This window comes from Lutra lutra, chromosome X, assembly GCF_902655055.1.
Source record: "Lutra lutra chromosome X, mLutLut1.2, whole genome shotgun sequence".
In the NCBI taxonomy this organism is placed as follows: Eukaryota; Metazoa; Chordata; class Mammalia; order Carnivora; family Mustelidae; genus Lutra; species Lutra lutra.
Window position 1 is genome coordinate 46,226,080 of NC_062296.1, and position 23,381 is coordinate 46,249,460.

Sequence of the window (23,381 nt, forward strand, 5' to 3'; positions counted from 1 at the left end):
CAAGTTTTTTAATAACTAAAACTTTGAAAGACATTTTAACGGCTGGTAGGGTAACTAGCATCTTTATCCTTTTAGTGATGGTTTTTATAAAATTAAAGACCTACTTGAAAAATTTGGTCAAACTGAGTTGTCATATTCAGCCTTACCAAACTTGTATTTATAGCTTTCTTGTTCTTAATCAGTTGTAGCAAATATAAAATAAGTGCTTTTTCATAATGGTTAAATACCGACAATTGATTTTAGTTTTCATATATATTTATGTTTTCCATCATGGTTTTGGCACTATTTTGTCTTAGAACTAAAATCGTAAAGTGGATTTTTCCTTATGATGAAAGTGACGTCATTGCAAGCAGTCTGTTATTTACCTACAGACTATCTCACAAACTTGAATCAGATGATTATTTTGACAGGGGAAAAAGGCATTCCAACCACCAAACAATCTTAGAATCTGAGTGACTGCTGTGCCAATACCATATTATCCCATAACATGGTTGAAAGTATCTGACACATTTCAGTGTCAAATCATTAAATCCTACTACCCTCTAGTTTTCTGGGGTAACATTGCCTCCTTGTCTGAGGCAATGGAAGTTTTGTCTATACTAAAAACATGTTTTTTCCTCTAGTCCATTATTGACATGGCAGCAGATGCTCAGCCCCTGGTGGAAAGTCACCTAGTACCTTAAAGACTATTTGTCAGTTTTTTTAGAACCTGTCTCCACCTAGGTGCATTGCAGGATACCAGTTTTTTTCAAGCATTTTTCCCACTCTACCCTGACCTTTGGCTGGTTTTATTTTATGTGTTTTGCAAACATTGCCCTATTAAGTTAATCCCTTTGAGGCTATTCTTAGCTCTGGACTCCAGCCTGAATTGTCTGTATAAGGGTGAGTAAGTCTGAGTGTTCTCTCCCTTAATTTTAAAAGGAAGCTACTATCTATTTTTATTGCAGGATTCTTGTGAAATTCATGTATATGGTAGTTTTCTCAACTATTCAGTGCTATAAGAAGTTGAAACATTGGTATTGTTATCATAAGGACAGCTCTTTTGTAGTGAGGCAGTGATTAGTCCAGGAGTCATAAAAACGACCAGCAAAACACATTGCCTTTTCTTAATTTGAATGTTCTGTTCTTCATTCGACCTTATTTTTTTTTAAAAGATTTTATTTATTTATTTGACAGACAGAGATCACAAGTAGGCAGAGAGGCAGGCAGAGAGAGAGGAAGGGAAGCAGGCTCCCTGCTGAGCAGAGAGCCCGACACGGGGCTTGATCCCAGGACCCTGGGATCGTGACCTGAGCCGAAGGCAGAGGCTTTAACCCACTGAGCCACCCAGGCGCCCCGTTCATTCGACCTTATTAATATGTCTTAAGTATTGACTTCTAGTCTTTGGGAGTGGTCAAATTATGTTTTGAAACACGCTTGTCTACTCCAGCAGTTTCATCTGGAATATTCATCCTCTGTTTATATAATGACATTTGTCTGATGAAAGAGATTAGGCATTCAGTATTTTGAAAATAGGTTAAAGAGTGAGATCAGTTTTCATTTTAAATGCTTACACAATTTAAATGAAAGCGGTGCCATTATATAAAACAATAGAGAAGTTAATGTTTTCCCTTTTTGTTTCCAATTTAGAGGTGGTAGTGATTTTATTTTGCTATTTTTTTTTTTCTCAACACAAGCTGAAGGCTCAATGTGGGGCTTGAACTCATGACCCCATGATCAAGAGTTACATACTCTTACAGACTGAGGAGCCAAGCGCCCCTAGAGGTGGTAGTGATTTTGTATAGAAGCCAATGGGTAGGAAACTATTAAATTGATTTGGAAATATTATGTAGATACCTTGAAGGCAACTGGTTTAATGTTTGCACAGCTAGAAATTGTCAATTTGTTTAACAACACAGGGAAGTTTTTATGACCCTGGAATAATAGGGGGATTTTGGATGTTTATATGTTTGAGTTTATCATTGGTCTCACTTATTGAATTATTTCAATTTTAGTAACCCTTCTCTTAATTTCTGCACATTCCCTATATTGTTTTTCTTTATTTCCCCCTAAAATGAGCTGGTTTTTTCCTCAGCTTTGTCAAGGTATGACTAACAAATAAAAATTGTATATATTTAAGGTATATAACATGATGTTTTGATATACATATACATTGTGAAGAGATTACCACAGTCAAGCTAATTAATACACCCATGCCCCCACTAGTTAACACTTTTTGTTTTTGAGAAAAATTAAGATTTCTCTTAGTAGATTTCAAGTATACAGTATTTTTAGCTACAGTCACCATGCTGTAAACTCCAGATAGTCATTCTACATAACTGAAACTTTACCTTTTTAAAAAGTTTTTTTTAAGATTTTATTTATTTGAGGAGAGAGAGAGAGAGAGTGCATGAGCAGGGGGGAGAAACAGAGGGAGAGGGAAAAAGCAGACTCCCACTGAGCAGGGAGCCAATGCAGGGCTCAATCCCAGGACCCTGAGATCACAACCCAGGTCCAAGGCAGACATTTAACTGGCTGAGCCACCCAGTGTTCCCTAAAGTTTTTATTTAAATTCCAGTTAGTTTGGGGCAACCTGGGTGGCTCAGTGGTTAAAGCCTCTGCCTTCGTGCTCAGGTCATGATCCCAGGTTCTTGGGATCGAGCCCCGCATTGGGCTCTCTGTTCAGTGGGGAGCCTGCTTCCTCTTCTCTCTCTCTGCCTGCCTCTCTGCCTACTTGTGGTCTGTCAAATAAATAAATAAAAATTAAAAAAAAATTCCAGTTAGTTAATGTATAGTGTAATATTAGTTTCAGGTGTACAATATAGTGATTTAACACTTACATATAACACCCGGTGCTCATCACAAAAAGTGCCTTCCTTAATCCCTGTCACCTATTCCCCCCACCCACTTTCCTTCTGGTAACATTAGTTCATTTTCTACAGTTGAGTCTGTTGGTTTTTTTTTTCCACTCTATGATCATTTGTTTCTTAAATTCCATCTCTGAGTGAAATCATTTGTATTTATCTTCTGCTGACTAACCTATTTTGCTTGGCATAGTACTCTCTAGCTCCATCCATGTTGTTGCAAATGGCAAGATTCACTCTTTTTTTTTTTTATGGCTGAGTAATATTCCTGTGTGTGTGTGTGTGTGTGTGTGTGTGTGTGTACACTATATCTTCTTTAATCCATTTCATCAGTTGATGGGCATTTGGACGCATTCCATGATTTGGATATTGTTGAGAATACTGCTGTAAACATTGGGATGCGTGCTGTATCCCTTTAAATTAGTGTTTTATATTCTTTGGGTAAATACCCAGTAGTGCGATTGTTGGATCATAGAGTAGTTCTGTTTTTAAGTTTTTGAGAAATCTCCATACTGTTTTCCAGAGTGGCTTCACCAGTTTGCATTCCCATCAACAGTTTCTCCATGTCCTCACCAATACCTATTATTTCTTGAGTTAATTTTAGCCATTTGACTTGTGTGCGGTTGATATTCATTGTAGTTTTATTTCAATTTCCCTGATGATGAATGAGAAACAATTTGTACCCTTTGACCAACCATTTTTTCATTTCCCCCACCCCCTGGACCCTGGGAATCACCCTTCTAGTCTCTACTTCTGAGGTTGAGACTTTTTTAGTTTCCATGTATAGGAGAGATCATGCAGTTTTTGTCTTTCTGTGTCTGGCTTATTTCACTTAGCATAATGTCTACCACGTTCGTTCATTTATTTTCCTTTAAAAATATAAAAAAAAGATTTTATTTATTCGAGAAGGAGAGCAGCAGCAAGAGAGAGAGAACAAGTACATGGGGGGGAGGGGCAGAGGGAGAGGGAGAAGCAGACTCCCCACTAAACAGGGAGCACAACGTGGACTTGATCCCAGGACACTGGGATCATGACCTGAGCAGAGGGCAGATGCTTAACCGACTGCACCACTCAGGCATCCTTAAAATTTCTTATAATAAAATAATTTAGTCCAACAAAGTGTATAGGGAATCCTATAACATAAGTATGTATCTATTTACAAAGCCTAAGAAGTTGACAGTATATTTGTAGTTGAAATTCCCTTCGTGCTCAGTTTCATCCCTTCCTCCTTCCCCAAACTCCTAAATTTGGCATTTGTCATTCCCATGCACATTTTATATTTGACTAACATTACTACATATGCATGCATACAGGAACAATATATGGTATTGTTTTAAGTTCCTAGACTTTTGTATTCTTGTGAAATCTTTTTTCAAAAATTTTTTAAATTTTTTTGAGAGAGAGCATGAGTGGGGAGCAGGGGCAGAGGGAGAGGGAGAAGACTCCCTGCTGAGTGGGGAGCCCAACTTGGGACTTGATTGCAGGTCCCTGGGATGATGACCTGAGCCAAAGGCAGGTGTTAAACTGACTGAGCCACCCAGGTACTCTCTTGTGAAACTTTTCTTATTGCCTCAGCTATGTTAATTAGATTTATCTTTGCTGTTGCTCATAGTTCTTGTTTCTCAACTTCTGTCCTATTGACATTTGGGGCTAGATAATTCTTTGTTGTCAGTGGGTTTCTTTTTTTAAAGATTTACTTATTTTTGAGTGAGGGAGAGAGAGTGTTCCTGTGTGAGCAGGGGGAGGGGCAGAGGGAGGGAGAAAGAATCTCAAGCAGACCCCCCGCCCCAAGTGCGGAGCCCCATGCAGGGCTCTATTTCACAATGCTGAGATCATTACCTGAGCATAAATCAAGTCGGATGCCCACCTGACTGAGCCACCCAGGCGCCCCTGTGAATGGATTCTTGTCTATTAAGGATGTTTAGTGGTATCCCTGGCCTCTACCCACTAGATGCCAGTAGCAGCTCCCCCTAACTCCCCCTCGACACCCAGTCATAACCAAAAATGTCTCCAGACTTTGCCAGGTGTCCTTTTGGTGGTAATCTCCCCTCCCCCTAGTGAGAACCGTTATTTTAGTTCATTAATTTAACTACTGTATCTATTGTTCACTACACACACACACACACACACTCTACCACCACCACCTATTTTGTCTATTTTCTGATTGATAGACATTTAGGTATTGCCAGAGTTTTAACTAATTAGGAACACTGTTGCAATGAGCATTCTTGTTCATGTTTTCTCTGCACATCTGTGAGACTTTGTGTATGGTGATATGCCTAGGAGTGAAAACGTTAAGTTCTAGTATATGAATATCTTCAGCTCTACCAGATAATGCCAAACAGGTTCCCTAATAGTTGTACTAATTTACACTCTCACCAGCTGAATAGGAAAGATCTTGTTGCTCCACATCCTTACTGACACATGATATTGCTAGATTTTGAAATTTTTATCTACCTGATGGCTGTAAATGATATTCATTGTGGCTTTAATTTGCATTATCTTAATTATAGTTTATTAATCCAGAAATCTTTCCAAAATTATGAAGACTAATTATTTTAGGGGGATTAAAATTAATATTTGAGCTTCTGTGATCAGCTTTAAGAAGTGGTTTTGAGCAGACTTCATATATATGTGTCATGTTTGTGCTCAATTCATTGAGTTTCTGTTTCTAAACCAGACATGATGATCCAGTCATAATGCTGTTCTTCCTCTTAGGAAATGTTATTACTAATGGTGATTACCATGTGTGTTTAGGGAGTGGCTCCAAATACTTTAATAACCCTTATTTCCCGCACTGTTATTGGTTGCTGTTGTTCTTAGAGTTACTGGATTCCTAATTGCTGCATGCCAGATTTGTTCTTTGATATTGTGATCTCCCAGAAGCCTACGCTTTACTATACCATATGAATTGTTTATGCTCTTACTCTGTTTTCTGAGTCATTTTGCTAAATACAATGGGAGGTTACAAAAGATGTTCCTGACTTTGTACCTATCCTTGAGACATTTAAAATTCAAAAGATGGACATTGCATTTGTTACAAAATCAGTTAGAGTTGTATATATAGGAGTAGCATGAGGGAGATGGAATTCTTCTGAGCTTTTGTGTGTAAATGTCAGTTTAAGTAGAGTTTTGAAGAAAAAATTCAGGTGAATTATGAAGGTAGGAGGAAAAATATATTATTTGTAGATGATTTAACATGCTTAAATTAGGATATAGCCATAAATGTGGCTGTATTAATGTAATTTTTATTTGTGCTCAGAAATTCCTTCTTCCCCAATAAATACTTCCAGGTGAATTATTTTTTAAAAGATTTTATTAATTCATTTGCCAGAGAGAGATAGAGAGTGTGCACAATCAGAGGGAGCAGCAGGCAAAGGGAGAAGCAGGAGAGAGAAGCAGGCTGAGCAGGGAGCCCAATATGGGGCTTGATCCCAGGACCCTGAGATCATGACCTAAACTGAAGGCAGATGCTTAACAACTGAGCCACCCAGGCATCCCTATCCAGTTACTTTAAAAGTGCCTTCTGCTAGTCTCTCTCAGTTCCTCAGTGAGCCTGAGAGATGTTCCAGTATTTTGGTCTGGGACATACCCATAAGAAAACTGTATTTTGGTTTACATTTCTAAATAACCACACAAACTGGCCTTCATCTGCTGAATGTATTATAGTCCAAAAGTTTTTTACCAGGGGTGCCTGGGTAGCTCAGTGGTTAAAGCCTCTGCCTTTGGCTTAGGTCATGATCTCAGGGTCCTGGGATCGAGTCCTGCATCGGGCTCTCTGCTCAGCAGGGAGCCTGCCTCCTCCTTCTCTCTCTCTCTGCCTGCCTCTCTGCCTACTTGTGATCTGTCAAATAAAAAAAAATCTTAAAAAAAAAAAAAGTTTGTTACCAGTTCTGTGTTTGAACTTGACATTTTCCAGTAGAATAATTCAGTTTTGGTAGTATGCCTTGATCAACCTTCAAAAGCCCTGTTTGACCCATAACATATCTGAGTTATACAGTTACTAAGTCTGAGTGTCTGTCCTGGAGGCAGGCATCCATGTGCTACAAGAGGAAAGAGAGCGTCTCCTTTTTAAGACCGAGGGCTGACTGTGGACAGCATTTTGATAGGATATGTTTGTTTTAGACGTTACTCTACTTCCATTTTATACCCATTATGCTAAGAAGAGTGACCCTCTCTCTAGTCCCTGATGCCTTTATGTTGGCCTTCAGTACCTCACCTTTGGACTTTTCACCGGCCCATGAGTTCTCTTCATCTGAGGTATAATTTGTCATAATTACCTGTCTTCCTGTATAATCTGGGCTTCAAAGGTATTAGGAGGTTTAATTCTAGCTATGAGTCCCTTAAACTAGCAAAGTGGAACTTGTATTTTAAAAAGAGAATATAGTGTTTCTTAAGGCAACTGACCTGGATTCTTCAAAACTCATTTCATGGGGGAAAACAGATAGGGGCGGGGCTGTTTTAGATTAAATGAGACTAAAAGAAACACAACCAAATTCGGTGTGTGAACTTTGTCTGGATCCTGATTTGGGAAAAATAAAAACTGTAAAAGATGTTCTTGGGACATTTGAGAAAATTTATTAGCACCACACTCTAACCAATTGAGCCATCCGACCTCTTGGGAAAATTTAAATAGAGAATTTGTATTAGATGACGTACAATCATTAATTCTCTTAGCTTTTTTTTTTTTTAAAGATTTATTTATTTATTTGACAGACAGAGATCACAAGGAGGCAGAGAGGCAGGCAGAGAGAGAGAGAGAGGAGGAAGCAGGCTCCCTGCTCAGCAGAGAGCCCGATTTGGGGCTCGATCCCAGGACCCCGAGATCATGACCTGAGCCAAAGGCAGAGTCTTATTAACCCACTGAGCCACCCAGGCGCCCCCTCCTAGCTTTGATAGTAATAGTGTGGTTATGTAGGAGTTTTTATTCTTTGAAAGTGAATGCTGGAGTATTTTGATTTCTAAAACTTATATTCAAATGTTTTAGAAAAAACAAGGCAAATATAGCAAAATGTTAACCATTATTGAATTCATGCAGAGGATATACAGATAGATGTCATTGTACTATTACAGCTTTTATGTGTGGTTGAAATTTTTCATAATAAAAGTTCAGGGAAAAAGGGAATATATATATTAATATAATTTCTAAATCTTGAATATTCACGATAGTGAATTCAGGCATATGGAGAATTTTTTTTTTTTGATCTGCAGTAGCTAGTTCTAGTTCCTCTAAACTAATTCAGATCTCCTACTTCTTCCCTTATTTCACTTATCATTCATTCAAAGATTCAGATTTTGTCCTATTGGCAGCAGCTGCTCTGGCTAGAGGAAGGAAGATAGAGTTTCATAAGGCAGTGACAACTTATTTTTACATGTAGATTGTAAATCATAGATTATCAGAATGTAAACATCTTTGGCAGTGTGCTTCATTAGAGATCATGATTTTTTTTGACCTTGAATAAAGGCTGTTTCATGTCATTAAAAACAAAAATCAGACAAAATGTATTTCTGTACATTGAATAACTATTGTAAGTCTCTGTAAAAATAGGTAATAATTTAATACTGGTTTAAGAAGTAGTAATGGACATACCTGAATTGTTAACTATCGTCTTTGTAATAGCTTTAGCTGTAACTTAAAAGCAAATAACATGGGGTGCCTGGCTGGCTCAGTCAGTAGAGCATGTGACTCTTGACTTCAGGTTTGTGAGTTTGAGCCCCACGTTGGGTGTAGAGATTACAAAAATAAAAGAAATAAACTTACAAAAAATAAAAGTAAATAACACAAGGCTTCCAGTTATGGAATGAATAAGTGTTAGTGGATAAAACTTATAGTATAAGGAATACAGTCAGTGGTATTGTAATATTATTGTATGGTGACAAATTGTAGCTGCACTTGTGGTGAGCATAGCATAATGTATAGACCTGTTAAATCACTATGTTGTATACCTGAAACTAATGTGACATTGTGTGTTGATTATACTCTAGTAAAAATAAATATAAAAGATAAACAAAGTAAATAATGCAAATAGGCTAATAATTATGAATCAATTTCATATAAAGTCACACTATAAATTATAACTATTCCATAATTAATGCAAGTTGAATAAAATTAAGACAGAATGTGGGCTTAGTGATGAATTTTTCTCTCAGCTCTTCTTTAAAAAAAGATTATTTATTTATTTTTAGAGAGAAAGAGCATGCACTTGCAAGTGAGGGGACGGGGAGGTGGAGACGGAGGGGAAGAAAGAGAATCTCAGACTCCCCGCTGAGCATGGACCCAGAAGCAGGGCTTTATCTCATGACCCTGAGATCATGACCTGAGCAGAAATCAAGAGTTAGATGATTTTTAAAAAAGATTTTATATCTTTTATTTATTGACAGAGAGGTAGAGCCAGAGAATACAAGCAGAGGGAATGGCAGGGGGAGAGGGATAAGCAGGCTCCATACTGATCAGGGAGCCTGACGTGGGGCTTGATTGCAGGTCCCTGGGATCATGACCTGACCCAAAGGCAGATGCTTAACCATCTGAGCCACCCAGGCCCCCCAAGAGTCAGATGCTTAGCCAACTGAGCCACCTAGGTACCACTCTTTCAGAGTTTCTATGTTTTTACATTTTAAAAATGAATATATAGAAAATAGTATGAAGGTGCCTCAAAAAATTAGAAATAGAACTACCATATTCAGCGTTTCCACTTCTGGGTATTTATCCAAAAGACATGAAATCACTGTATCAAAGATATCTGCACCCCATATTCATTGCTGCATTATTTACAGTAGCTAAGGTATGGAAAATACCTAAGTGTCCCTCAATGGGTGAATGGATAAAGTAAATGTGGTGTATATATACATAATATTATTCAGCCATTAAAAAAAGGAAATTTTGGTGGCACCTGGGTGGCTCAGTGGGTTAAAGCCTCTGCCTTCAGCTCAGGACATGATCCCAGGGTCCTGGGATTGAGCCCCATATCAGGCTCTCTGCCCGGCAGGGAGCCTGCTTCCTCCTCTCTCTCTGCCTGCCTCTCTGCCTCCTTGTGATCTCTGTCTGTCAAATAAATAAATAAAATCTTTCTATAAAAAAGGAAATTCTGTGACTTGCAACAATATGGATTGAAGGCATTATGCGAAGTCAGAGGAAGGCAAATACTATATGAGCTCACTTATATGTGGAATCTTCTGAAAAAAACCAAACTCATAAATAAAGAGAACAGATTGGTGGGTTGCCAGATGTAGGTGTTGGAGCTGGATGAAATGGGTGAAGGTGGTCAAAAGATATAAACTTTAAGTTCTGGGGATATAATATATAGTATGGTGACTATTGTTAACAGTACTGCATTGTATATTTGAAAGCTGCTAAGAGAGTAGATTGTAAAGGTTTCTACCATAAGAAAAAAAAATTTAACTTCATGGTAATTGATGTTAAACTTATGGTGGTTAATCATTTCACAATGTATACTTGTATCAAATCATTTTGTTGTACACCAAAACTAATACAATGCTATATATAAGTTATATCTCAATTAAAAATGACTAGAAGCAACAAAACGAAATACATTGGACTTCATCAAAATTAAACACTTTGGGGCACCAAAGGACTCTATCAAGATGGTGGAAAGATAACCCACAGAATAGGGGAAAATATTTGGAAATCATATATGTGATTAGAGATTAATATCCAGAATATATAAATAAATCCTGTAACTCAACAAAAAACTCAAAAGCCCAATTAAAAAATGGGTAAAGGAAAAAAAGGAGTGCCTGGGTGGCTCAGTTGGTTAAGTGTCTGCCTTCATCTCGTCATGATCCTGGGGTCCTGGATCGAGCCCCATGTGGGGCTCCCTGCTGGGCAGGGAGCCCACTTCTCCCTCTCTGCTGCTCCCCCTCCCTCTGCTGCTCCCTCTGCTTATGCTTTCTCTCTCTCTCTGTCTCTCAAATAAATAAAATCTTTAAAAAAATGGATAAAGGGCTCACACAGCCATTTCTCCAAAAAAGATATACAAATGGCCAGTAAGCACATGAAAAGATGTTCAAAATCACTAGTAATCAGGGACATGCAAATCAAAACCACAGTGAGATACCACTTAACATTTACTAGAATGGTTAAAATAAAAAAAATCAGATAATAACAAGTGTTGGTGAGGAGGTGGAGATATTGGAACCCTCATATGCTGCTAGTAGGAATGTAAAATGGCACAGTTGCTTTGGAAAACTATGGCATTTCCTCAGTTAAAACATAGAGTTCTCGGACCTAGTAGTTCCACTCAAGTATTACCCAAGAAAAATGAAAACACAGAAATTTGTACATAAATATTTATAGGAGCCTTATTCTTAGTAGCCAAAAGATGGGGGCAACCTAAATGTCGACTGATGAATAGATAAACAAAATATAGTATATCCATACCATGAAATATAATTCAGCCATAAAAAGGAATGAAGCACTGACACATTCTACAACATGGATGAACCTTGAAAACATTATGCTAAGTGAAAGAAGCCAGTGACAAAAGACCACATATTATATGTGATTTCATTCATATGAAATGTCCAAAAGAGAAAAATCTATATAGACACAGAGATTAATGGTTGCCTGGCAGTGGGGGTGGGGGCCTTAGGAGGTGGGAGGGTGATAGCTAAAGGGTATCAGGCTTCTTTTTGAGGTGACAGAAATTTTCTAAAATTGACTGTGGTAATGGTGGCACATACCTGTGAATGTAACGCCTATTGAATTTTACACCTTAAATGTGTGAATTATATGCGAACTGTATTTCAGTAAAGCTGTTTAAAAAATGGTTCTGGGAGAAGCTGACATCCAATGTAAAAGAATGTAACTTGGATCCCTGCTGCACACCATGTACAACAATTAACTCAAATGGATTTAAAGACCTAAATGTAAGAGTGAAACTACCAAACTCTTAGAACATAGAAGTAAATATTCATGGCTTTCAGTGTGGCAGTGGTTTCTTATATATAGGACATCAAAAGACAAACAACAAAAGAAAAATTGATAAATTTGGTTTCATAAAAATTAAGTTTTTTTTGTTTCAAAGGATGCCATCAAGAAAGTGAAAAAAACGAAGTACAGATTGTTAAACCTTAAAAATATTATGCTAAGTGAAAGAATTTCAGACACAAAGGCCACACATATTGAATGAATCCATTTTTATGAAGTTACCAGGATGGACAAATCCATAGAGATAGGAAGTAGATTCATTTTGCCAGTAGATGTAAGAGGACTGAGGAGTGACTGCTGATGATGGGTATGGAGTTTCTTTTGGGGGTAATGAAAATGTTCTGCAGTTACATAGTCATGATCGTTGCATATCCTTGTGAATATTACTAAAAAACACTGAATTGTTTGTCTTAGGGTGAATTTTATAGTATGTGAATTATATCTCAAAGAAGAATATATATATAATGAAAAATATGTGCTAAAAACCAATTAACATTTGAAAACAATTTATCCCCAAGGAAATTCTGTGGTTTTAGATATTTGGAAATTATATTGGTGGTCCACTTGTTCAGAGCTCCAGCGAAATCAGTCAAAGAAAGAAGAATCTACTTATTTGCTTTGTTAGGAGCAGAGGATGAGATTCAGCAGCAATTTCTGTTTGTTTCTCTGAGCTTAGCAAAGCTGAGATGATGTAGTAATTATTTTTATTCCACATGGAATAAATTTATTGCAAAGAAATGTTTTAATAATTGTTTTTTATAAATTTAATTTATTTTGAATTGGTTTTATATTTACATAATTCAAAATGCAGAAGCATTAGTTACCTCTGGGAGGTAACTAATGTTACTGATTATTTGTGAGTCCTTCTAGAGATATTTTTACACAGTGTTTTGATTTTTTAAAAAAATTTCCCTCCTGTAGTTTAGCATTTTTCAAAGAAATGACTTTTAGGGCAAAATAGAGTCAATGTAAATCTTGGTATTTGTAAACCCCCTTTTGAGTCCTGTAGTTGGCCGTTGTTAATTTTGACAAATAAGTCTAAGAGAAACACTTTGGTGTCTCTAATTTTTGATTATGGCCACACTACAGGATCTTTATCCAAGGGCATGGAGACCCCCTAATGAATACTGGATTAATTTTATTGGACCCAAGACTTGTATTTTTATTTGTACTTCAATTTTAGGTAATAGCATCTTCATAATAACTGGTTACTTCCTGCTTATCGTTGGTTTGGTAACAGTTTTACTTTACTTTAGTATTTCTCTTCTCCCTCTTATACAAAACGGTATTTTCTACATAATTTGTGATCTTTTCAAAAAGATTTTTTTTTGCAAATCTATACAATTTGCAAATTCTTTACATTGAGCTAATATTCTTCCAAATAAAATTTTTCCAAATGTCCACATAATTAAACATCTTCTAATTAACACCCCGTAATTTACCTAAACATGAGTAATCTGTAGTGCTCTAAAAGAGGCCCTCAGATCTGCACTGGGAAGTCTCTCTTTTTTCCTTAATAATTTCTTTTTCTTTTAAAGATTTTATTTATTTATTTGACAGACAGAGATCACAAGTAGGCAGAGAGGCAGGCAGAGAGGAAGGGAAGCAGGCTCCCTGCTGAGCAGAGAGCCCCATGCGGGTTTGATCCCAAGACCCTGGGATCATGACCTGAGCCGAAGGCAGAGGCTTTAACCCACTGAGCCACCCAGGCACCCTGAATAATTTCTTAAGCCTGAATCTAGTGCTGCTTTTATCATAATCATTTCACTTTACCCTTTAAACAAAAGAGTTTTATAAAAATATGTTCTTATTTCTTTTCTTGTAATTTTCATTTATCTTCCTTCCTGTCTAGTGGTTTGGTTTAATTTTCTTTATTCTCTTTCTTCTTCTACTGTTTTGGAAGCTTTATATTCTATTTCTAGTCTTCTACTGGTTACCTTTAAATTTTTAACATGTATTTTTTTTAATTAAATTAAATTTTTGTGTGTGTGCGTTCCAAAATTCATTGTTTATGCACCACACTCAGTGCTCCATCACGCAATACATGCCCTCCTTAATACCCACCACCAGGCTCACCCAACCCCCCACCCTTCTCCCCTCCTAAACCCTCAGTTTCAGTTTGTTTCTCAAAGTCCACAGTCTCTCATGGTTTGTCTCCCCCTCTGATTTCCCCCAACTCACTTCTCCTCTCCATCTCCCAGTGTCCTCTGTGTTATTCCTTATGCTCCACAAGTAAGTGAAACCATAATTGACTCTCTCTGCTTGACTTATTTCACTCAAAATCTAAGGTTTATCTCTTTTTTTAACATTCCAAATAAGAGCAGGATTCTCAGAATGCCTCAGCTATAAACTCCCTTCCCTATTATTGTTTTCTATTATTTCAGGTCTACTGTGTGTGTTTGAAAAGATAATATATCCTGTGTTACAAAATTTAAAAGATACAGAAGAGAGTAGATCTTAATGTTATCACCACAAAAAAAATGACAAGTGATGTGATAGAGGTGTTAGCTAATGGTGGTAATCCTATCACTACACAGACACCCGCGTGCACAAACACACACACACACGCACGTATCAAACCAACACATTGTACACCTTAAACTTATACCATGTTATGTCGATTATATCTCAACTTTAAAAAGAGGTATAAAAGGTTATATACTAAACATTCTTTTTTCCACCCTTATCCCCTAACCATTTAGTTCCTCTCACCAGAGGAAAACACTGTTTCCATGGGATATATTAGGTTGATTTATATGAAAATGGCAGTATTTGACTATTTTGATATGCAACAATGGCAATTTCATGTGATTCAAATTAGTTATAAGTGGGGACAAAAGATTCTTGCCTTCATACAATTTTCATTCCAGTGGTACATGTATTAGTTGATTATTGCAGTGTAAGAAATTACCTAAAAATTCAGTGGCTAGGGGCGCCTGGGTGGCTCAGTGGGTTAAGCCGCTACCTTCAGCTCAGGTCATGATCTCAGGGTCCTGGGATCGAGTCCCTCATCAGGCTCTCTGCTTAGCAGGGAGCCTGCTTCCCTCTCTCTCTCTCTGCCTGCCTCTCCGTCTACTTGTGATCTCTCTCTGTCAAGTAAATAAATAAAATCTTAAAAAAAACCTCAGTGGCTTGAAACAACAAGCAGTTATTGTCTTGGAATTTTTGTGAGTCATAAATTTGGGATTGGTTTTGCTGGGTGGTTCTGGTTCAGGGTATTTCACCAGATTGTAGGCAGTATGTTGACTGGAGCCTCAGGCATCTAAAGGCTTAATTAAGTCTGAAATACCAGCTTCTAAGATGGTTCACTCACAAGGGCTATTGACAGGAGGCCTCAATTTCTTGCCACATGAACCACTCCCTAAGGCTGCTTGAGTGTCGTTATCATATGGCAGATGGCTTCCCCCAGCTTGGGCCATTCAAGAGAAAAGACAAGGAGGAATCCACAGTGACTTTTACCCCTCTCCCATAGTGCCTGCCTTTTATGATCCAGTTTTGGGAGTTACACCTTGTTTATTCCACCATATTCTGTTCGGAACCAAGTCATTGAGCACAGGTCATACTCAAGGGAAAGTAGTTAAATTCCACCTCATTTTTCTTTTTTTGAAGATTTTATTTATTTGCTAGAGAGAAAGTGAGCAAGTGAGAGAGAGGGAGAACACAAGCAGAGGGAGAGGGAAAAGCAGACTCCCTGCTGAGCAGAGAGGCTGATGTAGGGCTCGATCCCAGGACCTCAGCCGAAGGCAGATGCTTAACCGACTGAGCCACCCAGGCGCCCCAAATTCCACCTTTTGAAAGAAGGAGTAACAAAGAATTTGTGAGCACATTTTGAAACCACCACAGGAAAGCAGATAATGAGCAATGAACACAGTAAGTAAATTATGGAGTATATTAGAAGATAAGTTCTATGAAAAAAAGACAAAATAGAGCAGATGTAAGGGGAATCAGAGTGGATATGTATGGAAGGGATGTGGATTACAATTTTAAGCAGGGTGGTCAATGTAAAACTCATTATGGGGATTAAATTTGAGTAAAGGCTTGAAAGAGATGAAGTTAGCTAAGCAGGTATCTGTAAGAAGAAAGTCTATTCCAAGGGAATAGCTAAAGCAGTGGTCCTGAGATGAGAGTGAAATGAGATGAGAGAAAAGAATGCTGACCATATATATATTTTTAAAATTTATTTATTTGAGAGAGAGAGAGAGAGAGCATGAGAGGAGAGAGGTCAGTGGGAGAAGCAGACTCCCTGCTGAGCAGGGAGTCTGATGTGGGACTCGATCCCAGGACTCCAGGATCATGACCCGAGCCGAAAGCAGTCGCTTAACCAACTGAGCCACCCAGGCACCCCATGCTGACCATATTTTATTTGTAGAATAATTTCAGTTGAGAAATTGGGGGGAAAGTTGAGGAAGGATTATTTCCATGGCTGAAATTAGTGAGTTCATTGTTTCTAATAGGAATGTAAAGAAGAAATCAAGATGGATCGAAGTATGGGTGTGGATTCGGTCACCATCTCTGTTGAGGGGATGACATGTAGTTCCTGTGTTTGGACCATTGAGCAGCGGATTGGAAAACTGAATGGTGTACATCATATTAAAGTAAGTTAGTCTTTGGAAATAAGTAAAGTCAAATGTTGATTGGAATTCTAGAAAATTACTTTAAACACTGAGATAGAAGCAGATATACTGACACATTTGGCAATAAAGACTGAGAAGATTAATATATTTTCTTTGCCCCTTTAACTTTTCTTTTTATAAAAAATAAGAAATTGTAGTTTTAACTTAAAGACATCTGAAGATGGCTTGACATTACCATGGTTGTATATTTATAGATTTATGTTTTATAAGTATAAATAAATATATATTACTCTTAATTTCATACTAAACTAAAATATATGTTTTCAGAGAAAGGGTGCTGGGCTTTCTTCTCTTATATAGCATGACAGTTATTATGTGAAATAATAATGTAATCTTCCTTAAGCACATGCATACAAGGTGTAACAGTAATTTTTTAAAAAATGTTTCTAGTTAAATATATATAATATATATATATATTATATTATATAATATAATATATATATATTTAAGTAGTGTGTAAATTCAGTATGGGACTTGAACTCACAACCCTGAGATCAAGAGTCACATGCTCTACCAACTGAGCCAGTCAACCACCCCTATCACTTCAATTTTTTAAAAAAGGTTTATTTATTTACTTTAGAGAGAGAGTGGGGGTGGCGAGGGGCTGGGGCGGGGAGTCAGAGAGAGAAACGTAGGCACACTCCACGCTGAACACAGAGCAGGGCTCAGTTTCATGATCATGAGGTCATGACCTGAGCCGAAACCAAGAGTTGGATGCTTAACCTACTGTGCCACCCAGGTGCCCCTTCATTTCACTTATCAATTGCAAAAATAAAATTGACTTTTTTCAGACCACCTTAACACATTCCTGCTATAATTCATCTCAGAATGTTGATGAGAAGAGTGGTTTATAAATATATTCTAATTTGTCTGTAATGAACCTGAGTTAGTAATATAACTATTATAAATAAATATATAATAAATAAAAAATAAACATAACTATTATAAATAAATAAATTAAATGGCTTTGTTTCACACCTTCTAACCATAAGAACCAAAAGTCCCAAAGTCAATACAAGACTACCCTACAGGGAATATAGTGATGCCACCTCCCCTACTGTCTTATAAAAAATTTTTGAATGTTTCCCATGTTCATTTTTTGACATAGACATGTGTTAAAGCTACAAAGGGTCTTACATATGACTTCAATATTCTAATCTCCTCATTTTACAGATTACCAAATGGAAGCTTAGATTAATGAAGTGACTTGTGACACAGCTACCTACTACCAAAGCAAAACTAGAACTGAAGTTGCATGATTCCTGGGCCAGTTTATTTTCTGGTCATATAGTGTCTACAGATACAATTTAATTTGCGTATGGTTCTCAAACTTGTCATCTCCGAATTATTCTCTCATGTAAATTCTGAAAAAATTAATCATCATAAAGGTGCCTTTTACCACGAAATTGATGGATTAGCTTTGTGCGCCTAGTTTATATAAATTCTTATCAGAGTAATTCTAGTATTTTCAGTATGAAGAACCTTGAATTATGTTTGGTCATTACTTTTTAAAACTTTTTATTTTCATGTTGTTAAAAATGTCTTTGATTAGGGGTGCCTGGGTGGCTCAGTGGGTTAAGCCTCTGCCTTTGGCTCAGTTCATGGTCTCAGGGTCCTGGGATCGAGGCCCACATCCGGCTCTCTGCTCAGCAGGGAGCCTGCTTCCCCCCCACCCCCGCCTGTCTCTCTGCCTACTTGTGATCATCAAATAAGTAAATAAAATCTTTAAAAAATGTCTTTGATTTTAAAGCCTTTGGAGTAAAAAAAAATGTTTTGGTTAATCTTTACTCTGTAATCCAGCTTTCTCAACTCAGCCTTTTGAGTCTAGCTTCCTTCACTTAGCATTATGCATTTGAGGTCTATTTATGTTGTTTTTTTGTATCACTAGGTCTTTCCTTTTTATTGCTGAGGGGTATTCCCTTGTGTGGATGTCCAACAATTTGTTTGCCCATTCACTTATTGGGAAACATTTGGATTGTTGCCACTTTTTTGTAATTATGTAATACAATGTTCTGAGTGTTCACATGGGAGTCTTTGTTTAGACATAGGTTTTCTCTTGGGAAGATTCCTAGGATTGAATTTGTTCTATCATATGCTAAGTGTATGTATCATTTGTCGAGGTGTTCGCAAGTGATTTATCATAGTGACTGTACTATATTTTCTTCACCAGCAATGTTTGTGGGCTCTGCTTTTTTTAGATTCTCTCTAACACTTGGTATATCAGTCTTTTTAGCTATAGACATTCTAGTGGGTATGTAGTGGTATCACACTAATTGTCATTTCCTTAATGGCTAATGATGTTAAGCATTTCATGTGGTTGTTAGGTATTTGTATAACTTCTTTGGTCAAATGGCTGTAAAAACTTTTCTCAAATTTTTAACCGTTATCTTTTTTTGTTTCCTTATTCAATTTTGATTATCCTTTATGTATTCCAAATATAAATCTCTTTTAGATATGTGTTTTGCAAATATTTTATTCAGTCTGCAGCTTGTTGTTTTCATTAATTTTAAAAAATATTTTATTTATTTATTTATTTATTTAAAATTTTATTTATTTGGGAGAGAGAGAGATCACAAACTGGGTCTGGATAGAAGGAGCAGCAGACTCCCCACTGATCAGGGAGCCTGACTCCGGACATGATCCCAGAACCCTGGGATCATGACCCAAACTAAAGCAGATGCTTAACTGACTGAGCCAACCAGGAGCCCCTTATTTATTCATTTTGGGGAGAGAGAGAGCATGCATGAGTGGGTGGTAGGGGCAGAGGGAAAGCCTCTTCAAGTACACTCCCAGCTGAGTGTGGAGCCCAACACAGGGATTGATCCCATGGCACATGAGACCATGACCTGATCCGAAAACCAAGAGTCAGATGCTTAATAGACTGAGCCACCCAGGCACCTCTCATTCTGTTTTTTAAAATTAAGTTTTTATTTATTTATTTATTAAAGATTTTTATTTATTTATTTTGAGAGAGAGAGAGAGACAGAGTGAGAGAGAGCATGAGAGGGGATGTCAGAGGGAGAAGCAGACTCCCCATGGAGCTGGGAGCCCGATGTGGGACTCGATCCCAGGACTCTGGGACCATGACCTGAGCTGAAGGCAGTTGCTTAACCAACTGAGCCACCCAGGTGCCCAAGTTTTTATTTAAACTCCAGTTAGTGGGGTGCCTGGGTGGCTCAGTTGTTAAGTGTCTGCCTTTGGCTCAGGTCATGATCCCAGGCTGGGATCGACCCCCGCATCGGGCTCCCTGCTTGGTGGGAAGCCTGCTTCTCCCTCTTCCATTTCCCTTGCTTATGTTCTCTCTCTGGCTGTCTGTCTCTCTGTCAAATAAATAGATAAAATCTTTAAAAAAATAAATAAATTCCAGTTAGTTAACCTACTTTATAATATTATTTCATGTGCACAATGTAATGATTCAGCATTTACATGCAACACTCGGTGCTCATCCCAAGTGTCCTCATTAATCCCTGTCACGCATTTAACCCATCCGCCTCTGGTAACCATCAGTTTGTTCTATATGGTTAAGAGTCTGTTTCTTGGTTTTCCTCTCTTTTTTCCCACATTTCTTTCGTTTCTTAAATTCTGCATATGAATGAAATCATACAGTGTTTGTCTTTCTCTGACTTATTTCGTTTAGCATGATACTCTCTAGCTCCATCCACCTCATTGCAAATGGGAGATTTCATTCTTCTTTGGCTGATTAACATTCCTTTTGTACATTCCATATACACAAAATGTATATACACAAATACACACGCAAACACACACACACACACACACACATACACACACACTACATCTTCCTTATCCATTTATCAGTGGATGGATGTTTGGTCTCTTTCCAAACTTTGGCTATTGTTGATAATGCTGCTGTAAACACCAGGGAGCATGCATTCCTTGGAATTAGTATTTTTGTATTCTTTGGGTAAATACATAATAGTGCAATTGCTGGATCATAGGGTAGTTCTGTTTTTTTTTTTTTTAAAGATTTTATTTATTTAAGGAGAGAGAAAGCACACAAGCAGGGTCAGGGGCCAGAGGGAGAGGGGGAAGCAGGCTCAATCCCTGGACCCTGGGATCATGACCTAAGCCACTCAGGCGCCCCAGGGTAGTTCTATTTTTACATGTTTGAGGAACCTTCACACTGTTTTCCAGAGTGGCTGCACCAAGTTTCCATTTCCACCAACAGTGTAAGAGGGTTCCCCTTCCCCTGTATCCTCACTAACACATGTTCTTTCCTGTGTTGTTAATTCTAGCCATTCTGGCAGGTGTGAGGTCATAGCTCATTATAGTTTTGATTTGTATTTCCCTGATGATGAGTGATATTGAGCATGTTTTCATGTATCTGTTAGCCATTTGTAAGTCTTTGGAAAAATGTCTGTTCAGGTCTTTTGCCCATTTCTTAACTGGATTATTGTTTTTTCTTTGTTGAGTTTTAACTTCTTTATGTATTTTGGATACTAATCTTTTGGCAGATATATCACTTACAAATATCTTCTTCCATTCCATAGGTTGCCTTTTTGTTTTGTTGTTGTTTGCCTTGTTAGTTTGCTGTGCAGAAGCTTTTTATCTTGATGACGTCCCATTAGTTCATTATTTGCTTTTGTTTCCCTTGCCTCAGGAGACATACCTAGTAAGAAGTCACTACAGCTGGTGTCAAAGAGATTATACCTGTGTTCTCTGGGATTTTAATGATTTCCTGTCTCACATTTCGGTCTTTAATCCATTTTGAATTTATTTTTATGTATGCTGTAAGAAAGTGCTCCAGTTTCATTCTTTTGCATGTTGCTGTCCAGTTTTCCCAACATAATTTGTTGAAGAGACTCTTTTTCCCATTGGATATTCCTTCCTGCTTTGTCAAAGATTAAATGACCATATAGTTGTGGGTTCATTTTTGGGTTTTCTATTCTGTTCCATTCATCTGTGTATCTGCTTTTATGCCACTTACCGTATTGTCTTGATCACTGCAGCTTTGCTTTTTTTAATTATTTAAAAAATTTTATTTAAATTCAATTAACTAAAATACAATGTATTATTAATTTCAGAGGTAAGATGCCAGTGATACATCAGTCTTATATAATACCCAGTGCTCATTATATTACATGCCCTCCTTAATGTCCATCACTCAGTTACCCCATCACCCCACTCCCCTCACCTCCAACAACCCTGTTTGTTTCCTATAGTTAAGAGTCTCTTATGGTTTGTCTCTCTCTCTCTGATTTTTTCTTGTTTTATTTGTTTTCCTCTCTTCCCCCATGATCCTCTGCTTTGTTTCTTAAATTCCACATGAGTGAAGCCATATGATAATTGTCTTTCTCTGACTGACTGACTTTGCTTGACATTGATACCCTCTGGTTCCATCCGTGTCATTGCAAATGGCAAGATTTCATTTTTTGGATGGCTGAGTAGTATACCATTGTGTGTGTATATATATATATATACACATATATATATATATATATATACACACCACATATCCTTTGTCCATTTATCTGTTGATGGATGTCTGGGGTCTTTCCATAGTTTGGCTATTGTGGACATTGCTGCTATAAACATTGCGGTGAGGGGCCCCTTTGGATCACTACATTTGTATGTTTGGGGTAAATACCCAGTAATGCAATTGCTGGGTCATAGGGTAGCTCTATTTTCAAATTTTGAGGAACCTCCATACTATTTTCCAGAGTGGCGGCACCAGCTTGCATTCCCACCAAAAGTATAAGAGGGTTCCCCTTTCTCCATGTCCTCGCCAACATCTGTTGTTTCCTGATTTGTTAATTTTAGCCATTCTGACTGGTGTGAGGTGGTATCTCATTGTGGTTTTAATTTGTATTTCCCTGATACTGAGTGATGTTGAGCAATTTATCATGTGTCTGTTGGCCATCTGGATGTCTTCTTTGCAGAAATGTCTGTTCATGTCTTCTGCCCATTTCTTCATTGGATTATTTGTTCTTTGGGGGTTAAATTTGATAAATTCTTTATTGATTTTGCATACTAGTCCTTTATCTGATAAGACATTTGCAGATACCATCTCCCTTTCCGCCATTTGTCTTTTGGTTTTGTTGACTGTTTTCCTTTGCAGTGCAAAAGCCTTTTATCTTGATGAAGTACCAATAGTTCATTTTTGCCTTTGTTTCCTTTGCCTTTGAGATGTATCTAGCAAGAAGTTGGTACAGCCAAGGTCACAGAGGTTTCTGCCTGTATTCTCCTCTAGGATTTTGATGGATTCCTGTCTCACATTTAGGTCTTTCATCCATCTTGAGTCTGTTTTTGTGTGTGGTGTAAGGAAAGGTTCAGTTTCAGTCTTCTGCATTTGGCTGTCTAATCTTCCTAATACCATTTGTTGAAGAGACCGTCTTTTTTCCATTGGATATTCTTTCCTGCTTTGTCAAAGATTAGTTGACCATAGAGTTGAGGGTCCATTTCTGGGTTCTCCATTCTGTTCCACTGATCTGTGTGTTTGTTTTTGTGTCAGTATCATACTATCTTGATGATTACAGCTTTGTATAGAGCTTGAAGTCCGGAATTGTGATGCCCCCAGCTTTGATTTTCTTTTTCAACAATCCCCTGGCAATTTGGGGCCTTTTCTAGTTCCATACAAATATTAGGATTGTTTGTTCCGGCACTGTGAAAAACGTTAATGGCATTTTTTTTTTTTTTTTTTAGAATGAGAGAGAGAACGCAAGAGTGGTGGGGGGGGCGGTTACAGAGGGAGAGGGAGAAGCAGACTCCCCGCTGAGCAAGCAAGCCCAATGTGGGGCTTGATCCCAGGACTGTGAGATCATGACCTGAGCCGAAGGCAGATGCTTAACCAACTGAGCCACCCAGGTGCCCCAAGTTAATGGTATTTTGATAGGGATTGTTTTGAATGTGTAGATTGCTCTAGGTAGCATAGATATTTTCACAGTATTTGTTCTTCCAATCCATGAGCATGGAATGTTTTTCCATTTCTTTTTGTCT

The 23,381-nt window shown here is 37.7% G+C and overlaps 1 protein-coding gene across 1 annotated transcript in view; it reads left to right on the top strand.

The window, feature by feature from the left end:
- ATP7A (ATPase copper transporting alpha) overlaps window positions 1-23,381 on the top strand; it is a 176,612-nt gene that overhangs the window by 44,112 nt on the left and 109,119 nt on the right. The window contains exon 2 of the mRNA XM_047715684.1: window positions 16,245-16,385. Within this exon, the coding sequence (XP_047571640.1) occupies window positions 16,266-16,385 (120 nt within the window). The 5' untranslated portion in view covers window positions 16,245-16,265. The remainder of the gene's footprint in view (window positions 1-16,244; window positions 16,386-23,381) is intronic.